This window comes from Hemiscyllium ocellatum, chromosome 18 (genome assembly GCF_020745735.1).
Source record: "Hemiscyllium ocellatum isolate sHemOce1 chromosome 18, sHemOce1.pat.X.cur, whole genome shotgun sequence".
Taxonomy (NCBI): Eukaryota; Metazoa; Chordata; class Chondrichthyes; order Orectolobiformes; family Hemiscylliidae; genus Hemiscyllium; species Hemiscyllium ocellatum.
The window spans coordinates 53,666,938-53,689,782 of NC_083418.1; the positions used below are offsets into that span (position 1 = coordinate 53,666,938).

The 22,845-nt window shown below is 42.5% G+C and overlaps 1 protein-coding gene across 1 annotated transcript in view; it reads right to left on the reverse strand.

Moving 5' to 3' along the window:
• si:ch211-266k8.4 (rab GTPase-activating protein 1-like) overlaps window positions 1-22,845 on the reverse strand; it is a 113,902-nt gene that overhangs the window by 45,808 nt on the left and 45,249 nt on the right. The window contains exon 11 of the mRNA XM_060838652.1: window positions 4,167-4,282. Coding sequence (XP_060694635.1) covers window positions 4,167-4,282 — 116 coding nt within the window. The remainder of the gene's footprint in view (window positions 1-4,166; window positions 4,283-22,845) is intronic.

A 22,845-nucleotide genomic window follows, 5' to 3' on the forward strand; every position in this document is an offset into this window, starting at 1 on the left:
GGAGTCATAGTCATAGAGATGTACAGCATGGAAACAGACCCTTCGGTCCAACCTGTCCATGCCGACCAGATATCCCAACCCAATCTAGTCCCATCTGCCAGCACCCGGCCCATCATAGAGCACGGAAACAGACTCTTCGGTCCAACCAGTCCATGCCGAACATCATCCCAAACTGAACTAGTCCCACCTTGTCTGCTCCTGGTCCATATTGTTCCAAATGTTCCTATTCATGTATCTATTAAAATGTCTTTTAAAACCTCAATGACATTTCTTATGGGGGGGTGAAATAACATTGGCTCCAGGACATGGGAGAGAACGCTCCAGCTCTCCTTAGAAATAATGGTACAAAAGAGTAAACATATTTATAAGGCCTAGAATTTTCACCCATTAACATTTAGAATAATGATTATAAAACCAATATTTAAAATCGATGTACAATTCTATTATTTAAAAACATTGCATGAGAACTATTTTGACAATACTATAAAAGAATTGTAATATCAACACAAATCATGCTCACTTGTTTGAGGATATTTCCAATCATTTTCACTTTAGTAAATATGCAGTAGACATTATCGGTGAAAATCTATTGCATTCAACAGTCACATGTTGTAATTGTTTGATTAAGTATTGGCGCAGCCTGCAGTAGAACGAGTGACTATTCACCCAGCAAGAATGGGTGCTAACAATAGTTCACCAGTTCAAGGGTTGTGAATATGATGCCTTATTTCAGAAATCGTGAACGTATAATCTTGAAGGCTGACACTTTCTGGCCACAACTGAGAGGGACTGCACTGTCGGAAAGTACCCTTATTTCTTAAAGTTGACATTGACTTACATATCGACTCAGAGTCCTACAGCATGGAAACAGACTTTGGTCCAACTCGTCCCTGCCGATTAGACATCCCATCTGACCTCCTCCCATTTGCCAGAATTTAGCCTATATCCATCTAAACCCTTCCAATTCATATATCCATCCAGATGCCATTTAAATTGTACCTATCTCCACCACTTCTTCTGGCAACTCACTCTATATATACACCTGAAGTTGCCCCTTAGGTCCCTTTTAAATCATTCGCCTCTCACCATAAACATGTACACTCTAATTTTAGACTCCCCTACCTGAGGAAAATGACCATAGCCATTAACCCTTATGATTTTATGTACTTCTATAACGTCACCTCTCAGCCTCTGATGTTCCAGAAGGAAAAAAAGACCCAGGCTATTCAGCTTCTGCCTAAATCTGGAGCAGTTAGGAAGGGCATGCAGTGTTAAAGTGCTCCCAGAATGAAGCTGTCCAGAAGTGGGTGGTTGTTGATGAAAGCGAGAGAGAGTGAAGAGAGGTGATGGGATTAAGTGGGAAAACTAGGAACTGTGGAGGTGAAGACTGAAGGTGCAAAGGAAAAAGATGGTGGGGGAAGTGACGGTCAAGTATTCTTAATTAACTGGTGACACGCATGAGAGGAAGATCATTGTAACTGTCGCTTCCTCCAGTCAATAGATAGCGAGACCCTGTGGCATTATAACTAAGTACAGTGTAAATCTCCCCAGTGTTCTGGGCCTGCATTTATTCTTCGAGCAACATCCCTGAAAAATTATTTTGACTTCCATCCTTGCTGTCCCAAATTAATTAAATTTCTTTTTAGTGTTCCAGCTATTTGCCAAGATTCAAGATTTCATGTGGGTCCTTCAATTAGCTTTTGGTTAAATCAACCTTCAATTTCCTTCTGTGCTCATGTCTCAGGATTTGACAGTTGCAGCTTCTTATGAACATTAACTTAATACAGAAAACACCATTGATCTCCAATAGCCCATTGTATGGCTTCAAATTGTAATCAAGCTGTTTACTTCCAGACTTTCAATTTCAGTATTGTACTGTCTTTTTCTGAGAGAATTATGTTGATTACATCCTGCTAAGCAAATCTTAGTCATTGTTCACCTTGGACTGAATAGCAGCTCCCAATCATAGATCTATCATCCACGATGTAACCTAACAGTTACTATACTTCATGGAGTGTTGCTGAACAAAGACCCTGGAGTGCAGGTTCATAGCTCCTTGAAAGTGGAGTCACAGGTAGATAGGATAGTGAAGGCGGCATTTGGTATGCTTTCCTTTATTGGCCAGAGTATTGAGTACAGGAGTTGGGAGGTCATGTTGAGGCTGTACAGGACATTGGTTAGGCTACTGTTGGAATATTACGTGCAATTCTGGTCCCCTTCCTATCAGAAAGATGTTATGAAACTTGAAAGAGTTCAGAAAAGATTTACAAAGATGTTGCAGGGTTGGAAGATTTGAGCCAAAGGGAGAGGTTGAACAGGCTGGGGCTGTATTCGCTGGAGCGTTGGAGGCTGAGGGGTGACCTTATAGAGGTTTACAAAATTATGAGGGGCATGGATAGGGTAAATAGGCAAAGTCTTTTCCCTGGGGTCGGGGAGTCCAGAACTAGAGGGCATAGGTTGAGGGCGAGAGGGGAAAGATATACAAGAGACTTAAAGGACAACTTTTTCACACAGAGGGTGGTACATGTATAAAATGAGCTGCCAGAGGAAGTGGTGGAGGCTGGTACAATTGCAACATTTCAGAGGCATTTGGATGGATATGGGCTGGATTGGGATAAGTGGTCGGCATGGACTGGATGGACTGAAGGGTCTGTTTCCTGTGCTGTACATCTCTATGACTCTATGTCTCCATCTTGCTTTATCTTTAGATGTCCAAGGAGCTACAAGCGGCATAAGACTCAAAACTGACAAATGGTCTCTCAACTGCTTTTCCAAGCACTAACCGATCTTGATGCTGTAACTAAATTTACTGAAATAAACTCCACACGTCTCCATGGATTCAATGACATCCAGGCAAAAATCAAAGTGACTGCCTTCTAATTGCAAAGCTTTCCACAAAGAATGAATAACTTATTCTTTACTGGAATTAGATTCCTTTAGCTTAAGAAACACACCTGGGACTAGATTTTGTAGCCTTCTGCAAGATGGGGGCATAATATATGATGGGTATATATAATATACAGGGAGAGCCCATTGACTTTGTGCCCACCCCAACATTGCCCCCATAGCACAGGAGATGTGTAAGGGGCATAATAGTTATTTTTGATGTCCTTAAACAGGCTATTAAGGGCTGCAATCTACCTCCACTACCATCATACAATGGCAGCAGAAGCTGGGTTAGAGTGGGAGGCTATTGTCTCACCACAGTTGCTGAATAGGAGACAAAGAAGAAGGGGTACATCCACTTTATGTTGTCCTGTGCATATCAAGGGCCTTGCCTGGTAACCACAAGCTAACACCCACCTCACCTCACTTGAGCCCTCCTCTCCCTCTAGTGTCCAACTTTCTGAAAAGAAAGCTTTGACGCATCTCATTCCAATATCCATCGCCTCCTCTTCATGGATCTCTGTGCAGTCTCAGCAACCTTCAGGTTGTGGGAAGGCTGCGACTGCATAAACTGCCAAATGATAGGATTCGAGCATGGGACTTTCTCCTGGGGGTTGGAAGTCCCACTCTCCTGCAGCATAATTAGGTTGTGGGACAATTTGTTTTCAAAGGTTGGTTGGTTTGTCACTGACATTTTAAAAAAATAATTATTTTAAAATGATACGGGCTGGAAATGCGTTGCTGGAAAAGCGCAGGTCAAGCAGCATCCAAGGAACAGGAGATTCGATGTTTTGGGCATAAGTCCTTCTTCAGGAATGAGGCCTCATTCCTGAAGAAGGGCTTATGCCCAAAACGTTGAATCTCCTGTTCCTTTGATGCTGCCCGACCTGCTGCGCTTTTCCAGCAACACATTTTCAGCTCTGATCTCCAACATCTGCAGACCTCACTTTCTCCTTAAAATGATACGGCCCCAACCCATAACATTCAGCCCATGCCGTTTATGATCTTTCCTTTTCAACTGTGAACCTTTTAAGTCAATATGATTCCAACCTTTTAAGTGAGCTGTAATAAATTCTAAGCTCTTTTGAAGTGCATTTATGTCAAGGTCTTTTTTAAAACTGATTTCTCAACCAGGTATCCCATTTTCTACAGTTAATTCGTTAAACGAACAGTTGTATTCTAAGACATATGAACTTTTAACTGAATATTCACGATCATGAAACACAGTCTTACACAGGCAGTCTAAAGAAAAACAGAAATGGTGAAACTTGACCTTGTACCTGAGGAAAGCAGTGCTTCCTCCTCCTCTTCCAGCACCACACTCTGCATGCAGTCCAGCTCCCACTTGTGTACCTTGGTTACCCACAGCGCTGGGACCAGGACATTATATCTGGAGCTTGGAGAGAGAACAAAACACAAACAGGTGTTTAAAAACAAAATTCAGAATAAGGCTAGTGAAATTTAGCATTTCTTTTTGTATTCTGCAAATATCTAGAACTAATTTTAACACATTTGTAAAATTAGAGCCGGATCCTTCATGGATAGTGGACACAAAACACAGAAATTGCTGGAAAAACTCAGCAGGTCTGGCACCTTCCAGAAGGGTCACCAGACCCGGAAACATTAACTCTGATTTCTCTCGCAGTTGCTGCGTTTTTCCAGCAATTTCTTTTTTTATTTCCGGTTTCCAGTTTCTGCAGTTCTTTGGGGTTTTGTTTTCCTTCAGGGATAATGCTGCAGAGAAAAAAAATTAGTAGCAATCTACAACTCAGACTTCCTATACATCCGCGCTGTCAAGGCTGAGTGAAGATAGGGTGAAAGGTGAGCCTACCAACCTTCGCATAAACCACATCATCCAACTGTTCCCTCCGTGACTACCTGGTCAGTTCCACGCCCCCCAACAACCCACTCTCCCCTGCCACCATGCAAATTGCAAAACCTGCGCCCACACCTCCTCCCTCACCTCCATCCAAGGCCCCAAAGGAGCCTTCCACATCCAAAGTTTCACCTGCACATCCACCAATATAATTTATTGTATCCGTTGCTCCCGGTGTGGTCTCCTCTACATTGGGGAGACTGGATGCCTCCTAGCAGAGCGCTTTAGGGAATATCTCTGGGACATCCATACCAATCAACCCCACCAGCCAGTGGCCTAACATTTCAACTCCCCCTCCCACTCAGCCGAGGACATGCAGGTCCTGGGCTTCTCCACCGCCGTTCCCTCACCATCCAATGCCTGGAGGAAGAACGAGGAGAAAGTGAGGTCTGCAGATGCTGGAGATCAGAGCTGAAAATGTGTTGCTGGAAAAGCGTAGCAGGTCAGGCAGCATCCAAGGAACAGGAAATTCGACGTTTTGGGCATAAGCCCTTCATCAGGAAGAACGCCTCATTCCGCCTTGGAACACTTCAACCCCATGGCATCAATGTGGATTTCACCAGTTTCCTTATTTCCCCTTCCCCCATCTCACCCCAGCTCCAGCCTTCCATCTCAGCACTGCCCTCATGACCTGTCCTACTTGCCTATCTTCCTTTTCACCTATCCATTACACCCTCCTCTCTGATCTATCACCTTCATCTCCACCTCCATTCACCCATTGTATTCTTTGCTACCTGCTCCCACCTCCCCTCTGACTCAACACCTCCATCCCCACCCCCATTCACCTACTGTACTCTTTGCTACTTTCTTCCCACCCCCTCTCATTTATCTCTCCACTTGCAGGTTCCCTGTCTCTGTGCCTGATGAAGGGCTTTTGCCTGAAAAAATAAAGTCCTGCTTTTGATTTTCCTGCTCCTCGGATGCTGCCTGATTTGTTGTGCTTTTCCATTCTAATGTAGAAGCAGGTGGTAACAGTACAGTTTGACCTAAACTGCAGGCTAGGAGAAAAAAAGTGAGGACTGCAGATGCTGGAGATCAGAGCTGAAAAATATGTTGCTGGAAAAGTGCAGCAGATCAGGCAGCATCCAAGGAGCAGGAGAATCGACATTTCGGGCATAAGCCCTTCTTCAGGAAGAAGGGCTTATGCCCGAAACGTCGATTCTCCTGTTCCTTGGATGCCGCCTGACCTGCTGAGCTTAACCTGCAGGCTTCCAAGGGATGAGCTGTTGGTGGAGATGCCACCGGGAATGCCTCACCATCATTCCTTAGAAAAGCCCTCAGAACACCACCCCCCTTTCCCCCAAGGCTTTGGAATTGTCAAGATTGGAATTTCTAGACCAATAACAGAGGGGGTACCAGACATTTTTCAAGAGAGAGGGAGTTTAAAAAATATTTAATTGCTACAAACTTACACTGAAAGAAATGATATAAGCTCAGATCCCATCTGCAGAGGAGAATAATTTACATGTATAATTGTCAATCATGACACAGAGAAAAGGCAAACTTTGAAGGAAGTAATCTTACATTACTAATTCAGTGGAAAAGGGACATTCCAACAAAGAAATTTTGTCAGCTCTTGTTCAAGACCAACATCCCATGTGGACTTTATTTTGGCAACTTACCATTACTAACCACTGAAGCCATCACAAAGCCCAACAGTTACCTTGCACACCTCAGTCAAAACAGGAGGCGGTTATTTGGCCCATCGTGCAGCACTGGCTCTTTGACAGATGAATCTCTTGCCAGATTCCATTTGGGACAAAGTTAGAGCTGCATGGGAAGTTTTTACCTAGTTTTCATACAATTTGAATTGGATTTAAATGCACCACACAGAATTTATCTGCATTCCTACAACTTTGCCCATTTTGGTCACATCAACATTGACTCTGTCAACACAACTAACTGGAACTCAGGAATCCTCTCTCTAAAAGTTTCTCCTAAAGTCTCTCTCTCTCTCCTCTTTTAAGATGCTCCTCTTTGATCACGCTTTTTGTTTTGATACTTCTTTCTCTGGCCTGGTATCAACCTTTTGCTTGATGACAACCCTGGAAAGCAATGTGGGACACCTTTACTAAATCAAAGGTGCTATAAAAAGGCAAGGTTCTTGCCAGACATTTATTTAACAGCAAGTTTGCAGGGGATGTAATCTCTTTATAATTTAAAGCGAATCCACTGGTGAAAATGTGAATAGCACAGTATGGTGCCCTTCACAAAAGCGAATCCCTTGCATTATTGCGATTCATGCTAAATGGTTTCCATTTACTTCAACGGACAGCAATTGCAGTGAAGCCAGATTTAAAGTGGAACACCAGGAGAGGCAGGAGGTGAAACCCTGTAAATTGCTCCTTTGACAATATAATGCAAGAGAGGCTTTTTCATTCAGATCTTTGAACGTCTCCGGTGACTCTCTGATTGCTATCGACTTGGGAAACATTTACTCTGTCTCCAGTTCTACCACTGTCAAAATCCCACCCAAACGAATACTTTTAAACTTGCATTGAACACGTAACAAAGATCCTGCTGAGTATCATCTCTGCAACAATGCACAAAGTCGACTTTGTTCCAGTTGATGAAAGGTTTTCATTTTTCAGAGAAAAAAATAGAAACCTCGGAATAGACCCCATCAATAGCAGGCACTCATCTGTCCTACTGCCACACACTTAAACATGGTTGTTGCACAGGTATTCAGTGGATTTGCTGAGTTGGATTCTGCCTCTGATTAGATTAGGTGTCATCAGTGCTGGCCCATTCAGATTGTCGAAGTTCTGATGATCCCTGAGCCCAATGCGCTAGATAGCATACAACAGGATACCTCTTACTAGAGCTGCCTCACCTCTAATCCCCAACACATTGACATCTTCCTACCTCCACCTTTCAGATGATGGGTTAAACTATGGTCCCTGTCTTTGGATATGTTCGCAATTAAACTCTGCGGCTCAGTAATGCATGACGATTTAATTAAAGTCACCCTTTCCCCTGGATAAACACACTTTTCCTCACTGCAATGCTCCAGGCCCACAATTCTTCAAGATCCCTGCACTTCTCCATCTCCCATTTTCTTTGGACCACTATTGGTGCCTGTTCCTTCAACTTCTGTATTCCCTGCTCCCCCCCTCCCCCCCACCTCCACCCTGTTTGCCCCTCTATTTCTCTCTACTCATTAAAATGTAAAGCAACAATTCAAGTAAGGAGAACAGAGAGCAGGAAACTCTCAGCCTGCAAGTTTAACATCTCTAATTGGCAGATTGTCTTAAAAAAACTTTTAGAAGATCATGTTATCATCAGACAGGGTCAACCTGATTTGTTGAAAGGGATGTCATGTTTGACAAATTTCTTGAAGTTTGATGGTGAGCATTGCTGCCACACAGCACTAGGGACTATAAGCTTCGACCAAAGGCAAGTCCATGGCCCAACCCTCAAAGGAAGTCAGAAGGAAAGACAGAATTAAGGAGGTATCTACCTGCAGTTGAAAGCAGTTCAGAGAAGCTTTCCTACACTATCCTAAGAACCAGGTTAAAGGAAATTATGCTTTCCAAATTTAATTCATATTTAACTCTATAATAGCGAAGTTAATTTTAATTTAAGCTCCAAGTGTAGCTTGTGATCTTGTGTAAAGGGGACTAGGTCATAGTGAAATCAAACGTAGATAGGCAGGAGGCTGGAAGAACATAGTAAGCCAGGCAGCATCAGGAGGTGGAGAAGTCAACATTTCGGGCGTAACCCTTCAGGATTGGGGGGGACCTGCAGATAAAGGTGATGGCAGGGGCAAGGTGGTGAAGTGGGGATAGGTGAAGACAGGTAGAGGGTATGACCAGGTTGGCCAAGGGGAGGAATGAATCTGGTAGGTGGCAGGGAGCAGTGGAAGGGAGGGGGAGGGGCTGGGAAGAGAGTCAGGGAATGGGGAGGGGTGTTACTTGAAATTGGAGAACTCAATGCTGCCCAGGCGGAAGATGAGGTGTTGTTCCTCCAATTTGTGGTTTAATTCGTTGTAGCAAAGGAGGAGGCCAAGGATGGTCATGTCGTAAAGGGAATGGTTAGGGGAATTGAAATGGGCGGTGACTGGGAGGTCTGGGCGTTCCCTGAACAGGGAGTTGGAGTCTGGGTTTGTAGGGTCCAGATAAGATATCCTCTCTTATAATCCTCTGTGTATGATTATGTTCATTGAAGCATGTTGTTGTTCACTCACAAGAGTGTAGATCTCACATTACTATGTGGTAGCAAACCGTGACTATATCTACAGGACTGGGGCTTTGGAAGAGCCTGAAGTCAAGATCACTGATGGTAAACCATGATACCCAGCCCAGTGAACCAAACCCAGAGGTGGAGAAAACACCCTAAGAGTAGCTCAGCTGTGTTAGGGACTGTCTAGCAAGGGGCTTCACATGTACTTGGGAACTGAACTGTGTTCCAGGAAAGCTGGTGCAGAAATGAAAGAGGGGGAGAGTTTGTGTTTGGCAACCAGGGTTGGGGGTGGAGGGTGGGGAGAGAAAAAAAAATCAACAAGTAAAGTAATATTGAAACAAACCAATAAGAAAACACATCAATGTCAACTGTGCTCTGAAACAGGTGCAGTCCAAGTAATTCGAGAATTCCAGAGGCAGGAACCAAAACTGTTTGATTTTATCGAGTCGTGAGTGAAAGGCGAGAAACTTGGATAAGGATGAAGCAGCAACCAGAACATTAAACACACATACCACAGTAGTCTGCTGGGGTCTCAGCACTAAGAGAAATAGACTATAAATAGCCCATAGCAAGAATTCAGCTTCCTTGATAATACAGGCCCGCAGAATGACTTTTGGTAAACAACAGAAAAAGTAAATGGCAGATAAACAAGTTTGAAATTAGAGCAGACATATTAATGCTTTTGGATACCACACCATTGACTAAGGCAAAGAATCTTCAAACTATCCTCCATTAATTTTGGGAGTTTGGGAAGTACAAGTAGCCAGGAAAGAGAAAATAGAAAGAGATTGGAAAGAGTTTAGATGCAATTCTTAATCATTATGATTCTTTATTAAGTAGAGCTGCTTGTATAATTTTAGGTGAGAGCAGGCAGTGGCCTAGTGATATTATTGCTTGACTATTAATCCAGAAATTCAGCTAATGTTCTAGGAACTTGGATTCAATTCCCAGCATGGCAGATGGTAGAATTGGAATTCAATTTTTTTTTAAAAATTCTGGACTTAAGAATCTAGTGATGACTGTGAAACCATGGTCTATTATCAGGAAAACACATCTGGTTCACTAATATCCTTTAGGGAAGGAAATCTGGCATCCTTACTGGGTATGGCCTACATGTGACTCCAGACCCACAGCAATAGCAGTGACCCTCACTGCCTCCTGAGCAATTGGGGATATGCAATAAATGCTGGCCTAGCCAGTGTCACCCTCATTCTATTAGTGAGTAAAAAAACTCCTTCAGTTAGCAGGCATTGAAGAAATTGCAATCCTAGCACTGTACGAGGGTGGGGATAGACCCTCTTTTGTTCTCAGAACAGAAGATAGAAATAACAGGAAAACAAGGTGCCAAACAAGATATTAAGCAACCACCATTGTATGGATGAATATGAAACATATATGCTACGTGTTTGCACTTTTAACCAAACACAGCAAATTTTCGATTCTTGTTTTTCACTGAAGGAAAATATAAAGTAATTTATTGACTATGAAGCACTTTGAGGAGTTCCAACACCATGACTTGCTGCAAATTACTAGATAAATGTGAGTCAGTTCTTAAATGATAAAACTTACAGTTGCATTTAATTTCAATATTCACTGTTTCACCAATAGAATTCAGATACAGGTGCTGCTTAACTCAATCAGTAAAGATAATTGGTTCATCGGGAGTGACCCTCCATTCAAACTTTTGTTCAGTCCTCTGTACTTCCTAAGAAGAAATATTTCAATTGTTTACAAAAGACTACCCTCATATCATGAGGTATTTTGACCACTATTGGGGATAGTCTTACAAAACCAAGATGAGTTAGCTGTTTTCTGGCACAATACAAAAAACACATATAATCTTGCCATGTCATCTAACGTCCATCACACCCCCATCTCACGTCAGGCTAACTAATGCATTGTCTCTAATGTAACTTTCCTAAGGATCAACAAAACTGGTTAGTTTAAGATCCAATGATTTGACTTCTAGCTTGAGGCTGGTGAGCGAAGCTATAACATCTGATTTGTTATGACAGGAGCCAGGGAGACACCTGGTAGTGATGGTGGCTTTCTCTAGCTTCCCATCCACTTCCTGTCAGGACTGCTTAAGGGATGATTGCATTCCATCGTGGAAGAGGATTAGTAGATTTAGAATCATAAAATGGGTATAGTAGGAGTCTGATCGAGTCCCTGCCCTTTCTGAAAGAGCTATTTAGCTCGGCCCTTTACCCAGTTCTTCCCTGCCCGTCTTGAAATTTCTTTCCATGATTAATATTTCTGTCACTATTCTTTCAAATATTGCATTCCAGATCACATTCAGATGCAGTGGAAAGAAAAAGCATTTCCTAATGCGAGCCTTGGTTCTTTTGATCACTTGAAATCTTCATCCTCCAGTACTTAACCTTTTTGCCAATGGGAATAGTTTCTTTATTAACCCAGTCCGAATCTCTAATAGCTTTGAACCATAAAATGTTGGAGCAGAAGTAGACCATTTGCCCCATTGAGTCTGCTCTGCTAATTCAATGAGCTCATGGCTCAAATTATCAAACTTGCATTGAACCATCTTAGCTCTCAGGAGAACATCCCCAGTTCTCCAAACTATTCATTTGTTAAGTTGCAGCTGGTTAGAGATCTGGTTATATCTATGCTGAGTAACTGTTCTAAGCTCTACATCTCACCTTTGAGGAGGTGCAGCACGTTCATCAGAATGATACTGGGGTTAGAAGGTTAAAATGATGAGGTTGGTTTAGGTATACGAGGATTATATTCCCTGGTGTATAACGATTAAGTGGTGATCCAGTTGTAGTTTTTAGGGCTTGAACAAAGAGAAAGGAAAAGTTCAGGGAACATGTGCATCCTCCCTCAGGAACAGTCTCTCATCCATGGTATACCAAACAATTTCAGAATTGCTAGATGGAAGGTGTCCACGTTTCATCAAATTCACTTTCTATCATCCTGGTAGATGATCCAACAATAAAAAAAAGTTGTTGCTCAACAGACGTATACAACACAGTGATGTACAACAATTCCAAACATGACGTAAATGAGGACTCCCAATGGTAGAGTTCCAATAACCATAGATCCAAAGTGACCCACTGGAACCATTTGAGCCACAGCACAAAGAACTCATTCAGCCTATTCTACTGTACTGGCCCTTTAAAAGAACTTTCCAATCAATCCAATCCTTCGTGCTTGCCTCAGTGTCCTGCTTTTCATTTCAAGTACCTAACCAATTGCTTTCTGGAAATTACTATGGTATCTGCTTCCACTGTACTTCCAGCTGGCACATTCCAGTTGATTATGACTCACAGAGCAAAGCATATTTCATCTTTCCTCTGGTTCTTTTGCGGAATTCATTGGGTCTCTTTCCTCTGGTTATGGACCCTCCTGCGAATGAAAACAGGTTTACTGCGTACTTCATCAAATCATGTTAAAACTTTTGAAGAGTTCCAATAAATGTTTCCTGAATTTTTCTTGCTCCAAAGTGAATGAGAACAGGAGTAGGGTGTATACCTTCTTAAACGTATTCTGCCATTCAGTGCAACCATAGCTGATCTGTAACCTTATTCCACATACTTTGCTCCACTTCCTTCAATGCATTTGAATAACACAACTCTCTCAATTTCAGATGGAATCTAATGTCAAATTAACAAACACAACATTTCTACCATACTTTGCATGTAGAAACGTTTCCCAAATTCACTCCTGTCCCCTTGTCCTAAAAAACCCAAGCAACAGAAAGAGTTTATCTTTCTCTACCATATTTCTCATAAACATGCTATATTCCCCCCAAGTCACATCAAAAATTACTCACATACAATACTTCCAAATATTACTACCTTCAAGAAATTCATCTAATGTACTTCTGAATTTATCAACGCTCTCTGCTTCCTCCTTTGTTTAGCATTTCACAATACTTACAACCAAACACAGTAAACAATAGGCAGGCTTTTACATGTCCAAGGTGAGGAATTTGCTGAATCATGGTTGGGAATATCCTAGCTAGGGTGACAATGTAACAGGATGTCCAACGACAGGTGGTGGCAGTAATGGACGGCATTGATCTAGGGAGGTGAGCAGCTCTCTGGGACTTCTTCCAGCAGTTGCCGACAGGGAGGGAGGTCAGGTGATGGGGCAGTTGCCGACAGGGAGGGAGATCAGGTGATGGGGCAGTTGCCGATAGGGGAGGGAGGTGGTCAGGTGATGGGGCAGTTGGCGACAGTGAGGGAGGTAGGGTGATGGGCAGTTGCTAAGAGTGAGGGAGGTCAGGATGATGGAGCAGTTGCTGACAGTGAGGGAGGTCAGGTGATGGGGCAGTTGAATGGGCTCACTGGGAAAGAAAGGGAGAAAGTGGATGACATGGGCAGGGAGCAAACAGACAAATGAATTCCTCAGCTCAGTGTAACGCACATTATTCTGATATATATTATGTAGGAGGCAAACGTCTACTGGTATTATTATTATTAGACTATTAACCCAGAAACTCAACTAATGTTCTGGGCACCTGGGTTCAAATCTCGGCATGACAGATGGTAAAATTTGAATTCAATAAAGAATCTGAAATCAAAGGCCAAATGGTGACTGTGAAACTGTTGTCGATTGTTGGGAAAACCAAACTGGCACACTAATGTCCTTTAGGGAAGGAAATCTGCATTCCTTACCTGGTCCAGCCTACATGGGACTCCAGACCCACCAGCAATATGGTTGACTCTTACCTGCCCTCTGGGCAACTAGGGATGGACAATAAATGCTGGCCTGGCCACAGATGATTCAACCCATGAGTGAATAAAAAAATTAATGATCCTGCAAAAAACACAAAACTTGGAAGAATTGCCAAATGTGAGGATGGCAGGAAGCCAGGTCAAAAAAACTGACAAGTTGGAGGAGTGGATGCATATGAGGTTCAATGCAGAGAAACGTGAGGTGATTCATCTTGCGCTGGAGAACATTGAAAAATAGTACAATGGAAGAGGTACAATTCCAAACAGGATATGAGAGCAGAGACACCTGGATGTATACCTGCACAGATCATTGAAGGTAATGCGACAAGTCGAGAGAGCAATTTACTAAGTATATAGGTCTCTGACTTTTTAAAATAGAGGGAGAGTAAAGGAGGAAGGAGATGATGTTGAATTTGTATAAATCACTTGTTTGAACTTGTAGAAGTCACTTGCATTGAATAGAGTTTTGGGTGGCACCTTATAGGAAATACGTGAATTCATTGGAGCAAGTGCAGAGCAGTTCATATGAATGATTCCAGGAATGATAGACTTCAGCTTTGAGGATAGATTAAAGAGGTTGGGACTGTTCTTAATTTGCTTAAGGGATCAAGTGTTATGGACGAAGGTAAGAGAATGGGGTTGAGAAACATAACAGCCATGATCGAATGGTGCAGCAGATTCAATGGGCCAAATGGACGAATTCTTCTCCTTTATCTTATGGTTTTAGGGACTGTTCACCTCAGAGAGAAATGGGCTGTGGCGAGATTTGATAGAGGTGTTCAAAATGAGTGAGCTGCATTGAGTAGATAGGAAAGCTGATTCTGCTCATAAAGGAAAAAGAACAAGACGGCATGGATTTAAACTGATGTGTGAAAGAAGCAAGGGTGATGGAACAAAAAATATTTTTTTCACTCAGAGTAATTAGGGTATGGAATGCACTCCTGGTATGAGGCATTCACAAGGGCTTTGGATGATTATTTGAAACAATTTGTAAGGTACAGTGAAAAAGCTGGAGATTAGCATCAGGCATTGGTAAAGACCATTAAAGTATGGACCTTTACACCTTTGGGTAAAGTAGAGACAAATCAATTGTGTCGATACATTTGAGGGGAAGCTAGGTACGTGCGTGAGGAAGAAGAAACAACAACAGGTGATGCTGATAGTTGTGAGGAGTAGAGTTAGGTACGCATAAACATTGTCATGGGCTTGTTGGGCTGTTTCTGTGTTAGAAAATTCTGTTTAAACAGCGATTTTGCAATCGTTGACAGGCCAGCTCAAGAACAAACAGATGAGAGGGTTTCCAGTCAAGATGCTAGCTCTGTTACATGTCAAAGACCGGGATGGAAATTACCACAAAATTCCCAGTTCAAACTACCAGGTCCCTTGCCAGCAACCCAGATTTAACTACAGTACTCTCGCCAACTGCAATTTAATACTTGCAGCTCATTAAATGACTCAGTTAAAAGAAAGTCAAAGTGCGCTGTTTACTGGCAACATCGAGGAATTTAAACAGTCTGTAGGAATCTTTAAAACATTTTTTTTTAAAAAGCTCTTTCTGATTCAAGGTTAGGTAATGTTCGAACCTTGTTACCTTTCAGGTGAAACATTAAAATAGAGGCCACAATTGCCCTCTCAGGTGGATGTACAAGATATCATGGACATTACTTTGAAGGAGAACAGGGCAATTCTCTGGTATTTATCCCTAAAACACGTTACCATTAATCATATAATTGCCAGTGAGAGTATTGCCACTGAGAGCTTGCTGCACACAAGTTGGCTGCCACATTTCCTACATTATAACGTTGCAATTCAAAAGCATTTCATTGGCTGTAAAGCACTTTCAGACATCTGGGTGGTCATGCACATCTTCCTTTCATGGTCACTCTTAATTACCATCATCGTATACCTAGGCCTCTATTCACCAGGAAAACTAGAGATTGGTGTTTTTAGTTCAGAAATATTAAGACTTGGACTTTGCTGATTCTGAGAGACAAGGCGACACTCCATTTCTCTGGCTGTGGCAAGCCATTTAACTGAAAGCTGTTTAACTTGAAGTGAGAAGTCTGATTTAAAAGCCATCCACTCAAAAGAGAAACTTGTGTCTTAAAAAAGTCAGGTCTCAAGAGATGTCAAAGAAATTTACAAGAGGCAAAACAAGTGGATAGTTTGAAAGAATGGGTCCACAAAGTAAATCAAACTAATTCTGTGAGAACATTTGTTTAAATTTGGTTTTGACAATCAACTGTGAAACTGCTTTGTGCAAGGTCCTTAATTCTTAGGTAGTGAAGTCATGAAATATGTTCACTAGGGCCAAAAGGTGAAAGGTGGGCCTAAATCAGTGAAAGCACTGAGGCCTCCTTAACTATCACATTGTAAGGTGCCTCAGGGCAGATGCCAAAAGTGGCATTGGCACTGTTTCCATAGAAACATCTCTCCCTCCCCTCTCTATTAAGTGAAACCAAGACTGCATCAAGCACCCTAATACAAACATCCCTGAATCCTCTTGACAGGTAAGTGCAAACATCAATTCAATCTTTCAAAAGGCTGTGGCGTGAGATTAATGGCGGAAGGTCCCGTGGCTGCAGATGAGAAGGGTGATGACTGAACACGTAGACTTCTGAAGCCTACTCAAACACAGTTACTCCATTCAAAAGTGGGTCATTTCACTTTGAGTGTTTGTTAGTTTTAACATGAAGGGGATTCAAAAAAAAACACCCTATTACAGATTAGTGCTTTTTAAATACCTGTGCAAAGCTTTACACAGAATACAAGAACAACTTCACAGCTCAGTGACGTGTATCAAATGTGGGAGAAACATACACTAGAGCCAGGTTGCAAAAATTCATGATTTTTGCTAATTTCCACAGCTTTCCCTATAATTTCATAATATTTGGCACAAAGATAAGCATTATTACTGTGCAAGAAAATAGAAATTGAAAATAGTCTCAGGCTCCTAGGAACTGCTGCAACAACAAAGACCAAGGTCCATCTAGTTCACCAACAGCCTGGTAGTCATATGACAATGAAAAAAATTGCCAAATCGCAGTGATCTATCTCTATCACTGAGTCTATACCAGACCCAGATAGGTAGTGAGGAGAGCCCGCTGTGAACAGCTTTCCAAATAAGAAATAGATGCAGAAGGTTGTGTGGCTTTTGATTTGCTGAAGACTGGCATCTGTGATGCTGGGAGTCTCTGGAGGAGGCCCAGTTGATAATCAACTGAACACTTGTGGCTGAAAGTTGCCACAAATGCTTCCACTTTATCTTTTGCACAGATGGCTTGGTTCCCCCATCATTGAGAATGGAGATATTTATGGAGCATCGTCCTCCAACAAGTACCACTCATGGCTGCATTAGGCAGGAGTGCAGAGCTTTGATCTGATCCTTTTTGCTGTGGAATTATTTAGCCATGTCTCACAGTTGCTGGTGATGCTATTTGGATGCACACAGTCCAGTGCTGCACTGGCACCAGGGTGATACCTCATTTTTAAATATGCCTGGCGCTATTCCTGATGTCAACTCTGAGAAAGTGAGGACTGCAGAGGCTGGAGATCAGAGCGAGTGTGTGGGGCTGGAAAAGCTCAGCACATCAGGCACCATCCAAGGAGCAAGAGAATCGACATTTCGGGCCATTTCTGATGAAGGGCTTATACCTGAAACGTTGATTCTCCTGCTCTTCGGATGCTGTCTGACCTGCTGTGCTTTTCCAGCAACACATTCTTGACTGTAATCCTGATGTGCCATCCTGCAATAAATTGGGGTTGATCCTCTGCTGCAATGATAATGGTGGAGTAGGGGATGCACTAGGCCACCATGTTGAAGATTGATGACCCCTAGTGCATCCTAGATGCCCAGTCTTGAATTACCACATCTGCTCAAAACCTATCCCAGCTAACACAGTGATAGCGCTACAAAACTGAATATCCTCAATTTGAAGATGGGATTTTGTCTTCACAGTGACACTGTGGTGGTCACTGGAACCAATACTGTGATGGATGTGACAAGTGGATTATTGACAATGAGATCAAGGTATGCGTTTCCTGCTTTTTGGCTTCCTTATCACCCAGTCTAGCAGCTATGTCCTTTAGAATCTGGTCATTATGATCAGCAGTGGCTTTGTTGAGCTGTTATTGCTAATGGACAACAAAACCCCCATATAGAATACATTCTGCGTTATTACCACTCTCTGGAGAGATCAGTATGTGATCAGCAGCAGGCAATTTCCTTAACATATCTGACATGATTTCCTCATAGGGTCCAAAGTAAATGTTGTGGACTCCTGGGGCACCTCCCTCCTGACTATATACCACTGTGGTATTATCTCTGCTGGGTCTGTCCTGCAGGGATGGTGATGGTATTGTCAATGTCTGGGATGTAGTCATATTTATGGAATTACACTTTAGATGCAACAACAGGCTGTTGCTTGGTTAGTTGATGGGAAAGCTCTCCCAGTTTTAGCAGCAGCCCCAAGATGTTAACCAGGCTAACTTTGTAGGATCAACAGGGCTGTATTTGCTGTTATCATTTCTGGTGCCTAGATTGATGTTGGGAGGTTGGAGGGGAGTCCATTGGTTCCATTCCTTTGTGACTTTGCAGCAACTGAATGGCTTGCTCAGCCATTACAATGTCAATTGGCAATGGTTTCATGGTCATGGTTAGACCTTTAATTACAGATCTTTTAGAAAAAAAACATTCAAATTCCAGCACCTTCCATAATGGGATTTGAACCCAGGTCTTAGCCTGCTGGACACACTTTCCTCATTCCTGATGAAGGGCTTATGCCCGAAACGTCAAATCTCCTGTTCCTTGGATGCTGCCTGACCTTCTGCGCTTTTCCAGCAACACATTTTCAGCTCTGATACTCCAGCATCTGCAGACCTCACTTTCTCCTTGAACCCAGGTCCCCAGAATATCACATGTGTCTATGAATTTGTAGACCAGGGACAATGCAACAATTTTGCTCCCCCACCCCCACCACAGCTCTCAGCAATGACTGGTTAAATATTAACATTTCTCAATCAGCCTCTTTGGCAATGAAGAATAACTATTATAAATGTGGCACCTCAGGTCTTGAATCTTCAAGAGAAAATCTAAAAAGTCAAATATTACATTTACATTCTGTCTTATCTTTCTCCCTTACTGTAGCTGATTCAGCATTGACTTTTAGTTCATCCTCTCTATCCTTGCTGCACATTACCCGAACCATTACATCACGTTGGGTTAAGGTTACAGCTCATTTTGTTTGGCCCAACTCTCAACATAATAATCATATTTTTACACTTTCAGCAACTTTTGAGGAAATAGCTTTTTACCCCAGCCAAAGGGTGAGGGGTAAAATGTAAATAATGGCAGATAGTATTAAGTGCCCTGCTACAGCAAATTCTGGTTCATTGTTTGGACAAAAGTGTAGTATGGCCCATTACCCTCTTAGAAAATAGTCCTTTCACTCTATACTAATTGTCCTTCATTCATTTCACTCAAGTACTCAAAGAACCCTTCCCCCTTTGATGTTTTAAACTACTCAAACCATTTGATTAACACAGCCTCGATAGGAATAGCAGTCCTTTGACTTGATGAAGGCTGGAAAGACAGGACTTTAGCAACCTACAACAATTGCACACTCACAAATTTGTTACACTGTAACTTATCGTCCATGTTGTTTTCACTCAGGAAAGGAAGACAGAGTATGGGTATGAGGCGAAATAAAGTGCAACCAACACAGGAACACAAAATGATCTGCTCATTGAATTGTCCTGTTAGTCAATTTGATTATCAGGATGAATTTCAATCAGCATTTTAGGCACGGGAGTAGTGCATTCACTCCCTTGAACCGACTTCATTCTTCAATTACAATCTCAGAAATCTTACAGGGTAAAAAAAGGCCATTAGGCCTATCACGTCAGCACTAACCCTCCAAACAGCATCCCAATCACACCCAGCTACCTTAATCCCTGTAAACCCACTTTTTATTTGCAAAAATACATTTTATTCATAAAAAATCCTTGTAATAAATACAGTTACTGAACATTTCCTTACAGTCTGCATGTGAAACAAATACCTTTGGAAGTTTGGCATTCTATGAACAAAACAAATTACAGCCCTTTGGCCTTCCAAGCCTGTGCTGATCCGCATCCTCTATTCTAAACCTGAGCCTATTTTCTAAGGATTTATATCCCTCTGCTCATTCATGTATCTGTCTAATGAACAAAGAAATAAAAGCCCAAGGCATTTCTCACTTATACAGGACTATATTTGCATATCCTTGGAGGTACCAAGAGGATCTGATAACTGAACAGACCTCCAATGTACTTTGGCAGAAAGGTCTTAGATGGTGGTCTTTCTCTACTGCATCTTAGCAGCAGCTGCCCTAAGCTTTAGTACATATAGTCCTGGACCCTGGAATGGGCCAGACTGCTACACTTGGTCAGGGTCAACTCTTTCAATTGGAAGAGCAGCAAGTTTCAGACAGGCCATGGAGCCTCTTTCAATGAGCTGATGGTCCTCCAGGCACAATTGATGTTTGTCTCATGTGTCCTGGGGGACAGACCGTAGAGCACAGAGTCTTCCTTCACAGAGCTGCTCGGGATGAACCTCGACAAAAATCACCACATCTCTCTCCAGCCTTCCTTTGTAAAGGCACATTCCAGCAGATGTGTGACAGTCTCCATCCCCCTGCAGCCGTTTTGAGTGCAGGGTGCTGTGGCGCAGAATGTCCGGGCGTATGTGAAGGATTTCACAGTTGGTGCCTTTCTCACCGCCAGCCAAGCGATGTCTCGGTGTCTGTTGGAAAGTTCTGACAATGAAACATTCTGCCAAAAACGTCTGCTTAGGGAGCCACTTGAAAAGGTCAACCTTCTCCTTTTTCCACAGGGTCTCAAGCTTGCTGGTGGACTTATGGTCAAAGGTGTTTTCTCTCACAAATCTTTCCACAAGGGACAGGAAATACAGATGGTCCAACTACTTAGAGTGTTCTGTGGCAGGGCGGCCAGACTTATCCTTTGTAACACCAGGGGACAGGTAGAACTTCAGTATGTAGTGGTAGGAGGGTTGACGCACAGCTTGATGCAGACATGCCCAAAGGCGGCCATCAGGATGAGGGTGGCATTGGGTACATTCTTCCCACCATCTTCCCCCTTCCCCTGTCTAGCACTTTATACGCGGTGTCGCTTCAGACCTGGCCCTTCTTTGACAAAGGCAGGAGATTGTGGGCTCATGTCCCACGCCAGGGCTGTACTGACTGAATGCTGCATTAAGGATCCTATTTCAGATGACAAAATGGTCCAAAGATGTGCAGGTTAGGCAGATTAGCCATTGGAAATGTATGGTTACAGGAATTGTATGGCGAGGGTTGGCAAGTCTGGGTGGGACACTGTTTTTTGTGGGTCAGTGTGGATTCCATGGGCCAATGGTCTGCTCCCACAATGTAGTGATTCTACGATCTTATGAATCTAAAAAAAGCTAGGTCAGTCTTCCCCCCTCAGATGATCACAGCTTCCAAAGTTACTTTTTGGATTTTGTTTGGCTATCAGCTTTTCTTCAGAGAGGCATTTAGAGACAGAAATTGATGACATTTTTATAGCACCGTGTGTATCCCCAGGAATCCTCAAGAGTTTCACCACCAATAATTGGTATTTTGAAGAGTAGTCAGTTAATTAATCTTTTGTTGATTAATCTGTCACCTTTCTCCATTCACTTCCCTTGTCTATCAGCTTAAAACTGGTTGTTCCTCTAACTTGTTTCAGCTCTGATGAGAGGCCAGTAACCTGAAAGGGTAACCCAGTTTCTCTCTCCATGGATGATGCCTGGCCTGGTGAGTATTTCCAGCATTTCCTGTTTTTACTTCATATATCCAGCATACACAGTATGTTGCCTTGGCAACAGGAATCTCTCTGCTAGCTGGAACCATTTGTTTTAATTAAAACAAAAGAGAAACATTCAACACATCAAAACTCTCTGATTGACAATGGAGCTCTTTGAGGATCCCCGAGGACGTGCATGGTGCAACATCAATGCAATCAATTTCTGTATCTATCCCTCTACACTTGGGGAGAAGCCTATCACCATAAAGTCATCATATGGCAAAATTTTGCCATGCAGGCTACAGAATGGAATCTTGCTGACAGACAAAACCATCAGCGTTTCACATTGGCAGCTGAGATGAGGTCAGGGAGCAGGTACAACAGTGGGTGCAGGCTGGAAGGTTAAATCCTTGCAGTTCTTGGTTTAGCCACCAAAAGGTCCAGCTATCCTTTGTCTTGCCTTCATTCAACACAAAACATTCAGAAAACACTTGGACTTGGGGGCTTGTGCCAAAACTATCAAACTACTTTGAAGACTTGACCACTTTCCAATGTATACAGTCGGTCTGTAATACGTCCTCCATCCCCCATCAATCCATTTGTTTTGGCACTCGGGCAAAAGTGGAAAATCAACTGATACAATATTTGTTGGACCCTATCCACATGGAAATCACTCACATGGAAGGAAATGTAAGAGACACAAGACCAAAATAAAATTTAATACTATATTGTGTGAGAGAGCATGTGAACATTAGAAATGGGAGCTTGGGATGACCTTTATCAGAAATGGAATAAGGAGAACTTAATTTCTTTAAAAGGTCTGCTGGATCTGTAATTATTTTCATAATTTTTTGAAAAGCACTTGAGTTTGCAACAAATCTAAATGGATCAGTTGTAAGATATATTAGTCTGCAACTTGTAGCATCCCTTGTCCTGGAAGCAATATCAAGAAGGACAAAGAAAAGTCCTGTGGCCAGACAAAGAGATCAGTTACTGCAGTAAAGACACAAGGGAAAGTGAAGGTAGTGAGCACACAAAGAGAAAGCATTCAGAAACAAAGAGGAACACAGAATTCCTGACAGGAAAGGAAGCAAATTCCGCTCAGGAAGAACTAATTTTTCTATTTGGAAAAACAGAGACAGGATTTCTTGGAGGCAATCTAGACAGTTGAGAAAATAGCTCAGAAACATTAAAGAATTAGATGTTTTCCTGAAGGTGGTCAAGCTGTGACCTGAGGTTTACTGGTTGATCAGTTGAAAGGAAACTCTGGAGAGCTACACCACCAGGATCCAAATGGCATTGTTTTCATGGAAGCGTGCCTGATGGGAGTTATACCTGTAATACTGGTGGTTAAGTGTTGCCAGATAAGATTCTTGACCTACTCTGTGTAAATTTAAAAAA